The sequence below is a fragment of the Homarus americanus genome, unplaced genomic scaffold (assembly GCF_018991925.1).
Source record: "Homarus americanus isolate GMGI-L3 unplaced genomic scaffold, GMGI_Hamer_2.0 scaffold22250, whole genome shotgun sequence".
Lineage (NCBI taxonomy): Eukaryota > Metazoa > Arthropoda > Malacostraca > Decapoda > Nephropidae > Homarus > Homarus americanus.
In genome coordinates this window covers 426,714-443,132 of record NW_024741189.1, presented here as the reverse complement: position 1 = coordinate 443,132, position 16,419 = coordinate 426,714, and the positions used below count along the sequence as shown (strand labels likewise).

At 42.6% G+C, this 16,419-nt stretch overlaps 1 protein-coding gene across 1 annotated transcript in view; it reads left to right on the top strand.

Annotated features, from left to right (window-relative positions):
- LOC121875712 overlaps positions 1 to 15,977 on the top strand; it is a 102,927-nt gene extending 86,950 nt beyond the window's left edge. Inside the window, exons 3-5 of the mRNA XM_042380357.1 lie at positions 14,925 to 15,054; positions 15,510 to 15,656; positions 15,844 to 15,977. Coding sequence (XP_042236291.1) covers positions 14,925 to 15,054; positions 15,510 to 15,656; positions 15,844 to 15,949 — 383 coding nt within the window. The 3' untranslated portion in view covers positions 15,950 to 15,977. The remainder of the gene's footprint in view (positions 1 to 14,924; positions 15,055 to 15,509; positions 15,657 to 15,843) is intronic.
- Positions 15,978 to 16,419: the final 442 nt, after the last annotated feature.

The window sequence follows — 16,419 nt, the reverse complement described above, 5'->3', positions numbered from 1 at the left end:
GATCCTCTAAAATTATAATAATTCTAACTTTAGTTTGTATTTGTGTGTCAGGTGTCATGAGTCCTGCTGCAGCCCTCAGACCGTTCCTCACCTCTTACACAGGTTCCATTGTCCATTCAAACGAGGAACCTGTTTCCTACACCATTACTATTTACACAGAGTATTATGTTTCGTTTCACGCATATGTTATAGTGTTCATTTACGTCTGTCTGATACACTAACTCTTTTATAACAGCGTTGTTGAAGTTAGCACCCATGTTTCTTCTTGTACACATAGTGTATATTGCAGTGGTCGTTGTGGATTTTTTTTTATTGTCTGAATTGAAGCTTAATTAAGTTAATGATATATTTTTTTTACGTCAAAAATTACCTTGAACTGAACGGCTTAGCCGACGATATTTACTTAACAATGAACAAACAGAACAGTGTCACTGCTTTTGTTTATTTAATTTCCCTAATAAAGAACTGTCCTGAAAACCAGACTGGCCGTAGTAAAACTACTTTCAGGTAGAAGAAGTCCTTCTTCGTGAAACTGGTAGTTGCAGTCACAGACCGGTTAGCACTGTACAATATCTCCTCACGTAGGCACTTTACTACTGCTCGTACACGGTCTAACTCGGCGTGGTCATGAAACTGAAGTCATACTTTTTTTCCTAAATGTAACTCAGAATCAGGCAACATACTTTATATATGGATGGCATTTTTTATTTATAAAGCCTACAAGCCCACAAGTAATGAATTAATGAACACAATCGACCCAGTAGCACGTATGTGTTGATGCCCAAAGAACACCAATTTTACTCTCAGTACACGTAATGGTCAGCTTATTGTCTAATTGATAATTTGGTTATGATTTTATTATCAATTATAACATTCTCATACTCACTGCCTTTATAGATATGGAGTACCTAAAACTTCAAGGTGGGGATATATTAATTTCCATGAACCATACCCAACATACCGATTCATTCACGTGCCTATAAGACCTTACGCGTTGTAGCACAGAAATACATAAAAAAACGGGCGTGATATTTCAGTGAAAGCTATACAGGGGCAGAGTTTAAGAAGATTATCAGAAGCTCACCACAGTTCTAAAAAAATATTAGTTCCTGTCTGAGTAGCGAGGAGTTGCAAATCTGGGATTTGTGGATAAAACTGTTAAAGCGACGCCGAGGAGAGAGAGTGTGAAGTGCTGAAACTGCTGTTGCTGGCTCAACTTTTCTTAAATTTAAGACATCCAATTTTACTTTGTATAATGGCTTGAACAGTTTCCCTTGTACTCGATGAGTCACTTTAATGAAAGAGACTTAAGTGCTGAGTAACCTGAGTCAGACAAACCGTCGATACTGTGTAACACCTCGGCAGGTTCTCGTCTCTGGTGGCCTCAGGCTTGGCTGGCAGTTTTGAAGTGCAGGAAATGCCACCTAAGGAATTTTCTAGAGAATATGCGTTTCCCTAGTTACCGCCCGTTAGATAGAATTGAACAAAATTTCATCAGTGGGAATGGAAATTAAAAATATAATTAAATGTAGAAGGACCATATTTGTACAGACTCCAGCTAGAAAGCGCTAGGCTTTCAACACATCTCAACAGTCCATATATACGCAGACTTCAATACGAAAATCACATTCTTACGTCAAATTTTCTTTGATAAACTATTACTTACGCATATTCATAAGACAATACAGAGATAATAATAAAAAAAAAAAAAAATAGAGGAAGTCTCATAACAAATCAGGCTATATATATACTCTCCACTGTCTGTAGCAGTGATCAGTCCCAAATAAAAACCAAATGTGTATAATACTGCCGCGCTGGATATTGACTGAGGATCTATTTTCCTCCCCCTCCTCCTCCTCCACCTTCTCCCTTATGCTTCAGGCAACTGGTGAAGCGGCTCTCACTAGCTTCCATTGCCCTACGGCTGCAGGATTTTAGGTAACCACCTTAAAACCTTAGACGTGTGTACTAGCACTGATATATTCACTATGACTTATATTTTTTATAACCTGATAAATCTATTAAAGTAGTGATCATCATTCAACATTTCTCCAGTTTAATCTTATTCCTTTATTTTTCCCAAATACACACTAACGAGGTTAAGTACATCAACTGTACCTTGGGTACTACAAACCTACTCATTCTTCCATTCCTCCATTCTCAAATTTCAAAATTAATTATTAATTAAAATCTTTCTTAAGTTCCAGTAAAGATAATTGCTGTTAGTTTTCTTCAGTGCTTTTGGTTGAGGATGTTAGTTATAAGAGTGGTGTATGGGCGGGCGGGTGAACAGAGGTGCGGTATGCAGTGGTGAGCTCAACAAAAGTTACCAGAACTGGCGGTTACTTTCACACCCAATGTCTCTCGATTTTCGGTATATGGTGTGTTCCCTTACTGAAATGTGACTCTGTTAACGTGGTTTTCATATAAGAATATTTAAGAATACTTGTGGTACGTTGAGTAATGTTTATATATATATATATATATATATATATATCTGTTACATTGTACAAGTTGGTTTCACACCTACTCAAGAGAGGCAATTTTTATGTTAACGTCAGAGACACCTGGGGGCGAAATTGTTTTAACTCCTGATGAAAGACTCATACAGAAATAAATTGCTGATGTACGACTTAAAATATATATTTCATTTGTCGTAAACTAGACATAAAGTAGTAAATATTAATGAAGTAGTTGCATGGCGATTGTAATAACCTGTAGTGTGTGTGTGAAGATTATCGCCTAAGTCCTCCTAAACAGACTTCTTCCTGAGGCGGAAAACTTCCTACCAGAATCTCAATGTGGTTTTAGACTATCACGTGGCACCACTGACATGATCTTTGCTGCCCGCCAGATTCAGGAAAAGTGCAGAGATCAGCATCGTGACCTGTACATTGCTTGCATCGCCCTAACCAAGGCCTTCGACTCGGTCAACAGGGAAGCCCTCTGGTGGACCCTCAGCCGTTTTGGCTGCCCACCAAAATCCATCCCCAATGCGAGGCAACTCCACGATGGCATGAACGGCAGTGTCGTGCACAACGGCTCTCAGTCAGAGTTCTTCCCCATCCAAACAGGGGTTAAACAAGGGTGTGTGCTGGCATCAACTCTCTTTTTCATCTTCTTGACTGCCTTCCTTACACGATGCCAGTGCCAATTTAGCCAGCGGGGTGAACATCGAGTACCGGTTGAAGGGGAGTCTTTTCAACATAAGACGACTCCAGGCAAGAACAAAGGTGTCAGCAGCTTCCATTACTGAGCTTCAGTATGCAGACGACCTCACCCTTGTTGCTCACACTGAACACGACCTACAGGAGATCTTGAACACCTGTGCAGCCGCGTATGCACACTTCGGCCTTGAGGTGAATGTAAGTAAGACCCAGATTCTCTTTCAACCTGCCCCTGGTTCAGACACACCTCCACCATCCATCCAGCTTAACGGTATTACCTTCTCTAATGTTGACCACTTTCAGTATCTCGGCTCCCACCTGTCCACCACTACAAACATCTATGAAGAGATTCATCATCGGATCAGATGTGCATCTTAAGCCTTGGGCGGACTCCGAAATCGTGTCTTCAGCTGTAAGGAGCTGAAATTATCCACAAAGCTTCACGTATATCGAGCAATGGTCCTGCCCACCCTACTATATGACAGTGAGACATGGGTCACATACAGGAGGCACCTCAAGGCACTTGAAAACTTTCACCAACGTAGTCTACGTTCCATCCTCCGAGATCGCTGGGAAGACAAGAGAACAAATGCCAGTATTCTTGCTGACACCAACTGTAGAAGCATCGAGGCTACTATTATCCATGAACAACTACGTTGGACTGGCCATGTTACCCACATGGACGACAGTAAACTGCCAAAGCGGGCAACTGTAAAGGTATAAGGATAGTCTTAAGACAAACCTGAAACAGTGCCAAATTAACCCCCTCACCCGGGAGTCGATTACTCCACATCGTAACGCTTGGAGAAGCACCACACGAGAAAGTGTCAATACTTTCGAGTTAGCCCGGCTTCAAACCGAGGCAGACAAGCTCCAACACTGGAAAGACGCTGCCACCCCACATGTGCAACGAATGTGGACGACGCTGCCGGTCCCGTATCGGCCTCTTTAGTCACCTCAAAACTCACCAACCTAGGTGTGTGTGAGTGTGTCTTAACACTAAGCGTCTGGAGGATACAGCCGTAGCACTTGCTTTCAGAGAGCAGCTCGAACATGGACTGATAAACAACCCAACAACAAACAACTCAAATCCCAGTGCCAAATGGGATATTCTCGGCAATGGCAAAACAAAAAACCTGCAGAGACCCTCGGCCAAATCGAAAAAATACACCAGGACTGGTTTGATGAAAATGACCTGATAATGAATGTACTCGTCTATGATAAACGTGCTGTTTTAACTGAAACGCAGAATAACCCTCAGTCTCTGACCAAAGATGATAACTTCCGCAAGAAGAAAGCGGTTGCCCTGCACGAACTTCTCAAACTAAAGAACAACTGGAATAAAAACAAAGCATGTGTAACACAGAAATTTGCAGATCAGTGCAAGTTGAGCGTATTTTTCAATTCCACTCATGGTGCAGCCCCCCTCCGGTCATCCGACGGTAACTCCTTAAGTAAAGACGAAGAAGGCATCTGTCAGCGCTGGAAAGAACACTACCATTCACTGCTCAACCGAAACACCGATGTGAATGTTCTGTCTACCCAGTAGGTCCCTGAGCATCCAAAGCTGACTAACCTCAGCTATCCTCCATATCCGGATGAGGTAGCTACTGCCATCAATATGTAGTAGGTAGTAAGCAGCTACCAAACAGAGAGATACTACCGCCTGGGAAGATATTGAAAGCATAATGTATTGTCTAATGGTAGACCCTGCTGCCATATGGCATTACGAAAATTGTTACCAAGTCCCAGGTTGCTGATCTATCTTTCTGCCTCATTTACACACAATTGCAGGGTCTCAACTGTCTCTCTTACTATTGACAACACCACAAATATAACCGTACTCATTCTTGATCTGTTTTATTCATTCAATTTTATTCTTCTATGTCAGTTGATATTAATATTGAAGCGGAGCCTTCTCGGATGGGTCCCACTGGTCGGGAAGGTTGTGGACCCCAGGGCCGACCTGATCATCATCAAGTTACTGGGGCCTCAACTGACGCCAACGCGGTTGCTGGAGGATCGGCGTTTTTCACACTTCATTTTTCCAACATTCACGGCCTGAGATCCAATTTTGCTTCTGTGGAGAACCATTTATTAACCTCTTCCCCCGACCTCTTACTACTTTCCGAACTTCAGCTGTCCAAAGCAGCTTCACCCAAACCTTTTCATGTCTCCAACTATAACATTTATACCTTCTTCCGTTCTAAGGGAGGTGTATGCGCCTACTGCAACACACGTACACCTATAGCTCGACTCACGGATTTTGAATCATCCCTTTACGATGTCATCTGGCTCAAAATATCTCTACCAACTGTGACTATTTTTCTTTGTTTCCTATATTGTTCTCCCAATTCTACCAACTATTTCGAACTCTTTGACTATCTCACTTCTTGCCATGAGTCATTGCTATCCACACACCCCAACACCGAGATCCTCTACCTCGGGGATTTCAATGTACATCACAGAGACTTGCTTGGCTCTGCCCCAGGTGGAGCTGAGGCACTCTCTTTTTCCCTACTTAATGGTTTGGAACAAATAATCAAACACCTACACGTGTTCCTGATCGACACGATCAACTTGTTAACATTCTTAATCTTTGTTTTACCTCTAACCCCTCACACTATTCATACTCAATTTCTGCCCCCTTAGGGTCTTCTGATCACAACCTTATTCCTATTAAATCAAACTGGGCACGACCACCTCCCCCACCCCCCTCTAAACGTCAACTATGGCACTATCGGAGGGCAAGCTGGCAATCCTTGCGAGAATTCTTCACCGACTTTCCTTGGGATGAATGTTGCTTTTCCACTCGGGACGCCTCGCTATGTGCTGACAGCATTGCTGGGGTTATACAGGGCGGTGTGAGTGCATTTATCCCACCTTCTACCAAAACTTTCACATTACAATCATGGTTTGATCGCTCCTGCTGTCTTGCTTGCAGGGTGAGAGATAGGGCATATCGAGCTATGAAACTATCCCCTTCTCCTTTTACCCACTCCTCTTTCATTACTTCTAGGAATCGTTGTAAGGCTATTCTTCGTAGGGCCAAGCGGAATTTTATAAAAAGAAAGACCGCTGTACTGTCTAATTCGTCCTCTAGTAAATCCTTCTGGTCCTTAACCAAAAACATCTGTACCAACTTCTGCTCTCCTTCTTTTCCTCCTCTCTTCCGATCTGATAACTCTATAGCCAACTCTCCCCCTGACAAAGCCAACCTCTTTGGTACCTTATTTTCCTCTAATTCCACCTTAGACGATTCCCACTCTATCCCTCCCACCCCTGCACCTCCTACTGAACCTATGCACTTTCCTATAATCTCCACTTTCAGGGTTGCCGTTGTGTTATCCAGGTTGGATGTGAGCAAGACGCATGGACCGGACGAAATACCCCCTCGTGTTCTGAGGGAGTGTGCTGAAGCTCTGGCACCTGTGGTTGCTCGCCTCTTTCGCCTCTGCATCAAAACCCAAACTTTTCCTTCTTCTTGGAAGCATGCCTTTGTTCAGCCCATCCCGAAGAAGGGTGACAATTCTAATGCCCTAACTTCATCCCACTCTAAGATTTTCGAAACTCTCTTGAACTCCCATTTTCTCCGTCACCTTGAACGCCTTTCTCTTTTGTCGGATAACCAGTATGACTTTCGCCTGGTGAGATCTACTGGTGATCTGCTCTCCTATTGCACCCATCTTTGGTCAACCTCTCTTAGGGATTATGGGGAAACTTTTGTCGTGGCCCTTGACATCTCCAAAGCATTTGACAGGGTATGGCACAAGTCTTTGCTATCTAAACTTCCCTCTTTTAGTTTCTCTCCCCCACTTTGTTTTTTAATCTCTAGCTTCCTTGAGAACCGATCAATGATTTACTTCACAGTACAGCTAATTCTATCCATTCTTACGCTGATGATTCTACTCTTCACTCTTCTTCACATTTCCCTTCCTCCTAACTCTCAAACTAGATCTGTTTCTAGAGTTGATATCATTACTTCTATCAATGCGAATCTGTGCAGCATCTCTGAATGGGGAGGTACAAACTTGGTTAAGTTCAATAGCAATAGAACTCAATCTTTACCAATTACACTTTGTAAATTAGACGATCTCCCACCAATTACATTTCAGGACGTTATCATCCTACCAAATTCTGAAATAAATATGTTAGGCCCCACCATTTCCTCCAATATGTCCTGGAAATCACACATCCTTAATATAGCTAAAGGTGCCTCCAGAATGTTGGGAATGCTGTACAGATGCCGTAGCTACTTCACTCCTGAGCAGTTGCTCCAAGTATATAAAGGTTTCATTCGTCCTAACTTGGAGTACTGCTCTCATATCTGGGGTGGCTCTTCTTCTGTCCAACTATTAGATAGGGTGGAATCTATGGCATTTCGTCTTATTAACTCTCCTCCTTTAGTCGAAAATCTCTCTTTCCTTTCTCTTCGCCGCAATGTTGCTTCACTCTCTCTCTCTTTTACAGGTACTTTAACGGGCAATGTTCTGTGGATTTGGCATCCTGTGTACCGCCGGCAAGGCCGTGGGCTCGTAACACACGTCTTGCCCGCGGTGCCCACCATTTCTCTGTGGATGTCGGTCACACAAGAATAACCAGTTGTAGTACCTCCTTCTTTCCTCACGCAGCCAAACTGTGGAATGCTCTGCCTTCTTCTGTGTTTCCATACCTATACAATCTGTCTCACTTTAAAAAGCTGGTTTTCCGGCATCTTCGTGGTGTAGATTAACACAGTATAACCTCTTTCTTCTCTATTTTCAATTTCTTTCTGTTCGTTTTTTTCTCCCCCCAGGCCCCGTTGTGGGTCGTTTGACCTGTGCCCGGGTGGGCTAATTCCATAAGTAGGGCCTTATGGAATCCGAGCCGAGGTGTATAAAGCAGGATGACCTCTGCTTACCAGCCGTCTCCACTCTCTCCTGGAGAATATATGGGAAAAGGAGGAAATCCCCCAAGCTCTTAAAGATGCCTCCATCGTCAATATTTATACGAATAATGGAGACCCGTCAGACTGTGGCAACTACCATGGGATCTCGTTGCTGTCCGTAGGTTGCAAGATTATCGCCCAAGTCCTCCTAAACAGACTTCTTCCTGAGGCGGTTAACTTCTCCTATAATCTCAATGTGGCCTTAGACCATGATTTTTGCTGCCTGCTGCAGATACAGGAAAAGTGCCGAGAACAACGTCGTGACCTGTGCATGGCCTTCATCGACGTAACCAAGGCCTTCGACTCGGTCAACAGGGAAGCCCTCTGGCGGGCCTTCAGCCGTTTTGGCTGCTCAGCAAAATTCATCGCCATTGTGAGGCAACTCCATGATGATATGGACAGCAGTGTCCTGCACAATGGCACCCTGTCTGAGTTCTTCCCCCATCCTAACGGGGGTAAAACAAGGATGTGTACTGGCACCAACTCTCTTTTCCATTTTCTTGGCTGCCTTCTTTACTCGTGCCAGTGCCAATTTAGCCGGCGGGGTGGACATCAAGTATTGAATGATGGGTCTTTTCAATAAGACGACTCCAGGCAGGATTAAAGGTGTCGGCAGCCTCCATTACTGAACTTCAGTATGCAGACGACCTCACCCTTGTCGATCACACTGAACGCGGCCTACAGGATATTCTGAACACCTACACAGATGCGTAAGCACACTTCGGCCTTGAGGTGAAGGTACGTAAGACCCAGATTCTCTTTCAGCCTACCCCTGGTTCAGCCACACTTCCACCATCCATCCACCTTAACGGTACTACCTTCTCTAATGTTGCCCACATTCGGTATCTCGGCTCCCACCTCTCCACCACCGCGGACATCGATGAAGAGATTCAACATCGGATCAGATGTGTATCTCAAACCTTTGACAGACAAGCGCCAACGCCGGAAAGACGCTGCCGCCGTCCCTCCCGCACTAGATGTAGCCCTCCACATGTGCAACATCTGTGAACGGCACTGCCGGTCCCGTATCGGCCTCTTTAGTCGTCTCAGAACTCACCAACATAGGTGATGGTCCTTAATAACTCATATCATTGTGTCATAGCTGGATGATCGTCATACTCGATTCCGAGTGACAGTAAAGTAGTTGTAGTAGTGTGTTTAGGCTATAGGGTCTGCCCACCTACGAAAATACATTAATTATTTAGTGAGAGAGTGAAGGAAAACATGCCCTGGGTGGAAGGTCACCCATATTGGTCCTGACAGGGCGGTGAAACAGGAAGAGAGGTGGTAAAACGTTATTTCTTACTTCTGCAATATGTTCTCACTGATTCACATTTTTTAGATTCATTAATCCCCCGTACAAGGACAAATCTTGCTCTGACGTGTTGATAATTTCTTTTCTATTGCTGTTTCCTTGTTGAATGTGGTAAAGTTTGTGTCCTTACCCTTGAATGATTTTTTTTTCTTAAGTTTAAGTTTCTCTTCTCTTTACTGATCTGGACATAATAATCTGCTAATAAACACATCAGTTAAGCCACCAAAAATGCTTTATATGCAAAATTTTATCTATGTTATTTCATACAATTATTATAATAAATTACAAATTATGAATTCTACACCTCTCGTTAATTAATATCATTCGCACAGGTGCTTGATGGGAGTTGTAATACTTGACATAATAATAAGGCTTTGGAAATCATTGTACAGTACTCTGTTTTACCGAATAAATGTGTTGTATTTTGATATACAAAACAAAACAAGGGAAAACTAAAATAATTTCCCGGTTGTTCTACCTTGTTCCCGCAAGGGCGAGGCTTCCACACTCTCTGGTGAGGGTCAGTGTGGTTTTCTTTTTGCCTTTGCATATTGCATATTACGTATTCTTTTATTCGCGCTTACAAGTAACAATCAATCTTCTTAAACAATGATGTTCAGGGGGCAAACCTCACCGGAATGCCCAAATTTGGATTTCAGACCGATTATTCCGCTGTGCATCAACCAAATGACCTTTAACTCTGCAAAAATGCCTTACTACGGCCCCTGAACAGCAGTAAGGATATTTGTTTTAATTTATTTATTTGACAAAGGTCAAAGGTCACCAACAAGTAATGCTAGATTGAATAGAAAGGAAACTTTGCATTCGTTAGTAGGTGTTGACGTCTCGAATATAACGTGTAATTTAAAAAAAAAATACAAATTTAAACTCGTACCATTAAAATGGGAATCACGTAAGATTAAGAGAAGCGTTTATATTACTTCAGTGTGTTAAGTAAGTAAGATTGTTTACCTCTATATTCTTGCCAGTTACTTTTCTAACATCAACATTATGGACACTTTTGCTGTACTGTCCTAAAACTTGTCTATACAGTCCCATTTATCATATTTTGTTACTGTTTATTGTACTACTCGAAAAGATACCCGCGTAAATAAATCAACATCTAAATACAAAGCACGTGTAGAATCAAAGCAAAAGTCGTGTCGCGGTTTTGTCCGAAGCTTAAATATAACTTGTGAAACATTATGAGAGCCACCTACCGCAAGGCAGAGAGCACCAAAAGCTTTAGCCCTTCGGCATATGTTTTCACCAAATTTCACGACACGACTTTTGTCTTTCATTGTACATACAGAATATGTACAGTCGCGGGTGGGGTGCGAAAGGGGAAGAGGAATGGTCAATTTGGGGGATAGCCGTTTGTTTTGGGAGGGGGGGGGGGTGGCAAGCGATGCAAGCTCCTCATCGGAGAGGGAGGGGATTGAAGAAAGCATGGAAATTTATGATAGAAGGAAGGGAAGAAAGGATGTGTTTTTTTTTCTCGCTATATCATCTAAGGCTTACATGCTTGAAAGAGTAATAGATGAGGACCCTTATTTTATAGTTATTTAATATATATATTTTTTTTTTTATGGGGAATAGCACACCCGGGCACAGGTCTTCGACCCACATCGGGGCCTGGGGGGTGAAAAAATAAGAATAAAAATAAATTAAAAATAGAAAAGGAAAAGGTTATATTAATCTACACCACGAAGATGCTGGAAAACCAGGTTTTTATAATGAGACAGATTGTAAGAGTGTGGAAACACAAAGGAAGACATGAGCATTCCGCAGTTGGGCACCGCGGGCAAGACGTGTCAAATCCGCCGAACATAGCCCGTTAAAGTACCTGTAAAAGAGAGGGAGTGAAGCAACATTGCGGCGGAGAGAAAGGGAAGAAAGATTGTCAACTAAAGGAGGAGAGTTAATAAGACGAAATGCCTTTGAGTCCACCCTATCTAACAGTTGGACAGAAGAAGAGCCACCCCAGATATAAGAGCAGTACTCCAAGTTAGGACGAATGAATCCCTGCTCAGTAGGGAAGTAGCTACGGCATCTGTACAGCATTCCCAGTTTTCGGGAGGCAGCTTTAGCAATGTTGAGGATGTGTGGCTTCCATGACATATTCCAGGAAATGGTGAGGCCTAGCATATCTATTTTAGAATTTGGTAGAATGATAGGGTCCTGAAATGTGATTGATGGGAGATCATCTAATTTGGAAAGTACAATTGGTAAATACTGAGTTTTATTACTATTGAATTTAACCAAGTTTCTACCTCCCCATTCGGAGATGCTGGACAGATCCGCATTGATAGATGCGATGATATCAGCTCTAGAAACAGCTCTAGTTTGAGAGTTAGGAGGAAAGGGAAAACATGAAGAAGAGTGAAGCGTAGAATCATCAGCGTAAGAATGGATAGAATTAGTTTCAATGTGATGTAATTCATTGATAAAAAGAAGGAAGAGAGTAGGTGAAAGAAAAGAATCTTGTGGGACTCCACTAATGGTAGAAAAAGAGGGAGAGATCGATCCCTCGACAACAACTGCCATGGATCGATCCTCAAGGAAGCTAGAGATTAGAGAACAAAGTGGAAGAGAGAAACCATAAGAGGGAAGTTTAGAAAGCAAAGACTTGTGCCATTCCCTGTCAAATGCCTTGGAGATGTCGAGGGCAATGACGAAAGTTTCCCCATAATCCCTAAGAGAGGATGACCAAAGATGGGTGCAATAGGAAAAAAGATCACCAGTAGATTTCGCCTGGCGAAAGCCATAGTGGTGATCCGACAAAAGAGAATGGCGTCCAATGTGACGAAGAAATGGGAGTTCAAGATATTTTCGAAAATTTTAGAGAGGGATGAAGTTAGGGCAAAGGGGCGATAGTTAGAGGGATTACAATGGTCACCCTTCTTCGGGATGGGTTGAACTAAGGTATTCTTCCAAGTAGTAGGAAAAGTTTGGGTTTTGAGGCAAAGGCGAAAGAGGCGGGCAAGCACTGGGGCCAGAACTTCAGCACACTCCCTCAGATCACGAGGGGGGTATTCCGTCCGGCCCATGCGCCTTACTCACATCCACCTGGATAACACACCAGCAACCCTACGAGTGGAGATTATAGGAAAGTACATAGGTTCAGTAGGAGGAGCAGGGGTATGAGGGATAGAGTTGGTACCGTCTAAAGTGGAGTTTGGGGAAAATAAGGTGCCAAAGAGATTGGCTTTGTCACGGGGAGAGTTATCAGGTCGGAAGAGAGGAGGAAAAGAAGAAGTGCAGAAGTTATTGCAGATGTTTTTGGTCAAGGATCAGAATGATTTACTAAAGGATGAATTATTCAAGAGAGCGATCTTTCTTTTTGTAAAATTCCGCTTAGCCCTACGATTTCAACGATTCCTGGAAGTAATGAAAGACGAGTGGGTAATAGGAGTAGATAGTTTCATAGCGTGATATGCCCTATCTCTCCCTGCATGCAAGAGAGCATGAACGATCAAACCATGATTGCAAAGCGAAAGTTTTCGTTGAAGATGGGATAAATGCACTCATACCACCCTGTTTAACCCCAGCAATGCTGTCAGCACATACCGAGGCGTCCCGAGTGGAAAAGCAACATTCATCCCAAAGGAAAGTCGGTGAAGAATTATCGCAAGGATTGCCAGTTTGCCCTCCGATAGTGCCATAGTTGACATTCAGAGGGGGGTGGGGGAGGTGGTCCCGCCTAGTTTGATTTAATAGAAATAAGATTTTGATTACAAGACCCTAAGGGGGCAGAAATTGAGCATGAATAGTGTGAGGGGTTAAGAGGTAAAACAAACATCAAGAATGTTAACAAGTTGATCGTGTCCATCAGGACCGCGTGTAGGGTGTTTGAGTAAGGAAAAAGAGAGAGCCTCAGCTCCACCTGGGTCATCCCTTGCAGAGCCAAGCCACTCTCTGTGATGTCAAAGAGTTCCAAATAGACGGTAGTGTTGGGAGAACAGTATAGGAAACAAAGAAAAATAGTCATCGTTGGTAGAGATATTTTGAGCCAGATGACATCGTAAAGGGATGATTCAAGATCCGTGAGTCGAGCTATAGGTGTACGTGTGTTGCAGTAGGCGCATACACCTCCCTCAGACCGGAAAGAGGTATAAAGGTTGTAGTTGGAGACTTGAAAGGGTTTGGGTGATGCTGCTTTGGTCAGTTGAAGTTCGGAAAGTAGTCAGAGGTTGGGGGGAAGAGGTTAATAGATGGTGCTCCACAGAAGGAAAGTTGAATCTCTGGCCGCGAATGTTGGAAAATGAAGTGTGAAAAAAAGCCGATCGTCCAGCAACCACGGTGGCGTCAGTTGAGGCCTTTGTAGTTTGATGATCAGATCGGCGCTGGGGTTCGCAACCTTCCCGACCAGTGGGACCCATTTTTTTTTCAGGCTGTTAGATATTTATAATAGCATTGATGAGAACTATTGAATGAGAGGATGGAAATCACATTTATTCTTAATGTTTACCAACACAGGGCATACAGAATATCAATAGCCCGTCCACTGTCCTCCTCGCCTGCCAACCGTAGTCTCCCCGGCCTAATATTTGTTATCATTCATACAAATTAAAAGTTATTTTAAAATATAAAATGCCAGCAAACCATAAAAAATAGTCAGGGCGGCCAGTTTCTCAAGTTCCCCGGCTGCTCCCAGCAGGTTAATCAAAGTCTCACCTCCCTTGCAATTTCTGACACTTGTAGCCAGCCGCGCGTAAACCCATGACTCACCAATCAACGTGCTGTAGTGTCCATCCCGGGCTATGTGCGGAAACAGTGGTAAAGCACCATTGCTACTACATTGCTACTACCACATTTTATCCAAGGATCCACTCTTTTTTTATCATTTATAGCATTTTTTGATTCAAGAACGGTAGTGGCGAAAGGTGGAAGTGATTAAGTAACAGTTTCATTTAGTGTGTTATTGGTGGTAAGCAAGCCGCGCTCCCTCCTCTCTTATGTTATCATAACAAGGGCTTTCCCTCACGGAAGTCAGACGCCTTTTCAATCCTAATGACACATTACCTGCCAAAAGCTCACTCGTATTTCTTCCCAGAATCTAAAGTAAACGCATGGATAAATAAGAGAAAGTTAAGTCCATATTATGACACCTTTAACTCACTTCCCCCTGACCCCCGGCCTCCTAGTTAGTTGGTTGTTTGGGCTTTAGGAAAAAACAGGGTCTTTAAGGCTGTCAACGTAAAGCTACATTCACCAACCACCTTCTTCAGGTGATATGTATAATTCTAAGACCACTACATATATGTGGCTCTCGACTCGCGCCCTGCTACCTTATCCGGTCCGCCACCCTTAGCTCTCCACCATCAATACCTCCCACACTTTCTTGTGATCTGTCGTGTGGAAAGGCCTTGAGTTCGCTGGTATGGTAGTTGGAGGGGTGGGTGATTACTTTTGACCACTACTGTATTTATAAACTTATCAACCTGTAAACATCACGGACACGAACAAATATAATATACATTACGTGGTAGTAACGCCTGTTCTTCTCCCTCAGGTGCCACGGCACTGATCCTGGTGGGGATCTGCACAGTCTTCCTTGTGTTTATCTGCCTCCTCTTCTTCGTGCAAAAGATTCGTCGCCAAAGGATAGAGAGAAAAGTTGTGCAAGATTCTGACGTTGTTAAGTAAGTGTTATACAATCAGTTTAACTCAGCTGCAGTCCAGATTGAAATACCGTTGGGAATTATAGTTGAATTTAGTGTAAATATTTTTCACCGTTTGTTACTAATAAATGACATATCACTAATAAGTATGTATTTTTTATTATTATCTTATTGTAAGAACAATTTTATTTATCTTGGTAAAAATATCTTTACTACTCTTCGTTGTTGTCTCTTAATATATTGTAGTAAATCTCCTTGTCTTACTTGTTGAAAAAAAAATATGTATATGCGAATTTTTCATCACAGCAAAATAGAAACCATAAGGGAATAATACTCTTTTAAGATTGTGTCAAACTCAATACAGATAATATGAATCATTGTAGTATCTGACTTTTATGTTTTTTGGTCCAACTAACCCGACTATCGTAATTATTTTTGTCATCTGTTCTGTTCCTGAAAGTTGTTGTGTCTTCCAGACCTCAGACAACGTACGAGGCCACCAGCTCAATGCACCATCCAAACCCTCTCTCCCTTCTGCCACCGGGCTTCCTACAAGCTCTCACAAGTCTCACCCTCTCAGCTGCTGGCAGAACTGATGACCATATGTCACCGTCCTTCCTGACGTAAGTTCAGGTTCTGTTGACATTGTCGTAGCTTGGGACAAAAACACTGAAACTCATATTCTGTATCTGACTTAGAAACATCTCTCTCATTACAGACTTCATAATACCACATCTAGATTATAATACATGTGTTTCAGGCGTGTGTTGACTTATGTTGTAGTATAATGTGTTTTTGTTTTCTCCACAGTATGGAGCCACTCCAGTCTAGTAATAGTCTTGGTCGTCTGTGGTTCTCGGTGTATTACGACTATGTGGAAACTGCACTGGTACTACGAATTCTTCATGCCAGGTGAGACGGACAGACAAACAGACAGAGATACGTCTGCAGATCACTTGTGTTTATAAAGAATACTTAAAAGGTTTGAATTACTATCCATCTTTTTTCTTTTCTTTAGTTTACCACCTCTATTACTAAAGACGCAGTAGAATCAACCTCAAGCTGCAAAAATATTTTCCTCAGATAATACTGATACCAAGCACGAACCCTCAAGAAGTATGGGTGGAGGCACTCAACTATGAACATGAAATTTAAAGAGTCAAAGCACCTGTCTTCAATCAGACCTTCAGGTTCCTGGTAAGCAAACACTCCTAATGGTGATGGAAGGATTAACATTGAGATGTGAGAGGAATGGTTCTGTCCTCACTTTCTCTTGTTCATTTTAGAAAGATTGTGGTGCCTACATACTTGTTGGTATCTTATTTTGGCATGTAGAATATTTAAGATAATTCTATATTTGGATTTTATAAAGGTTCACTACACTCA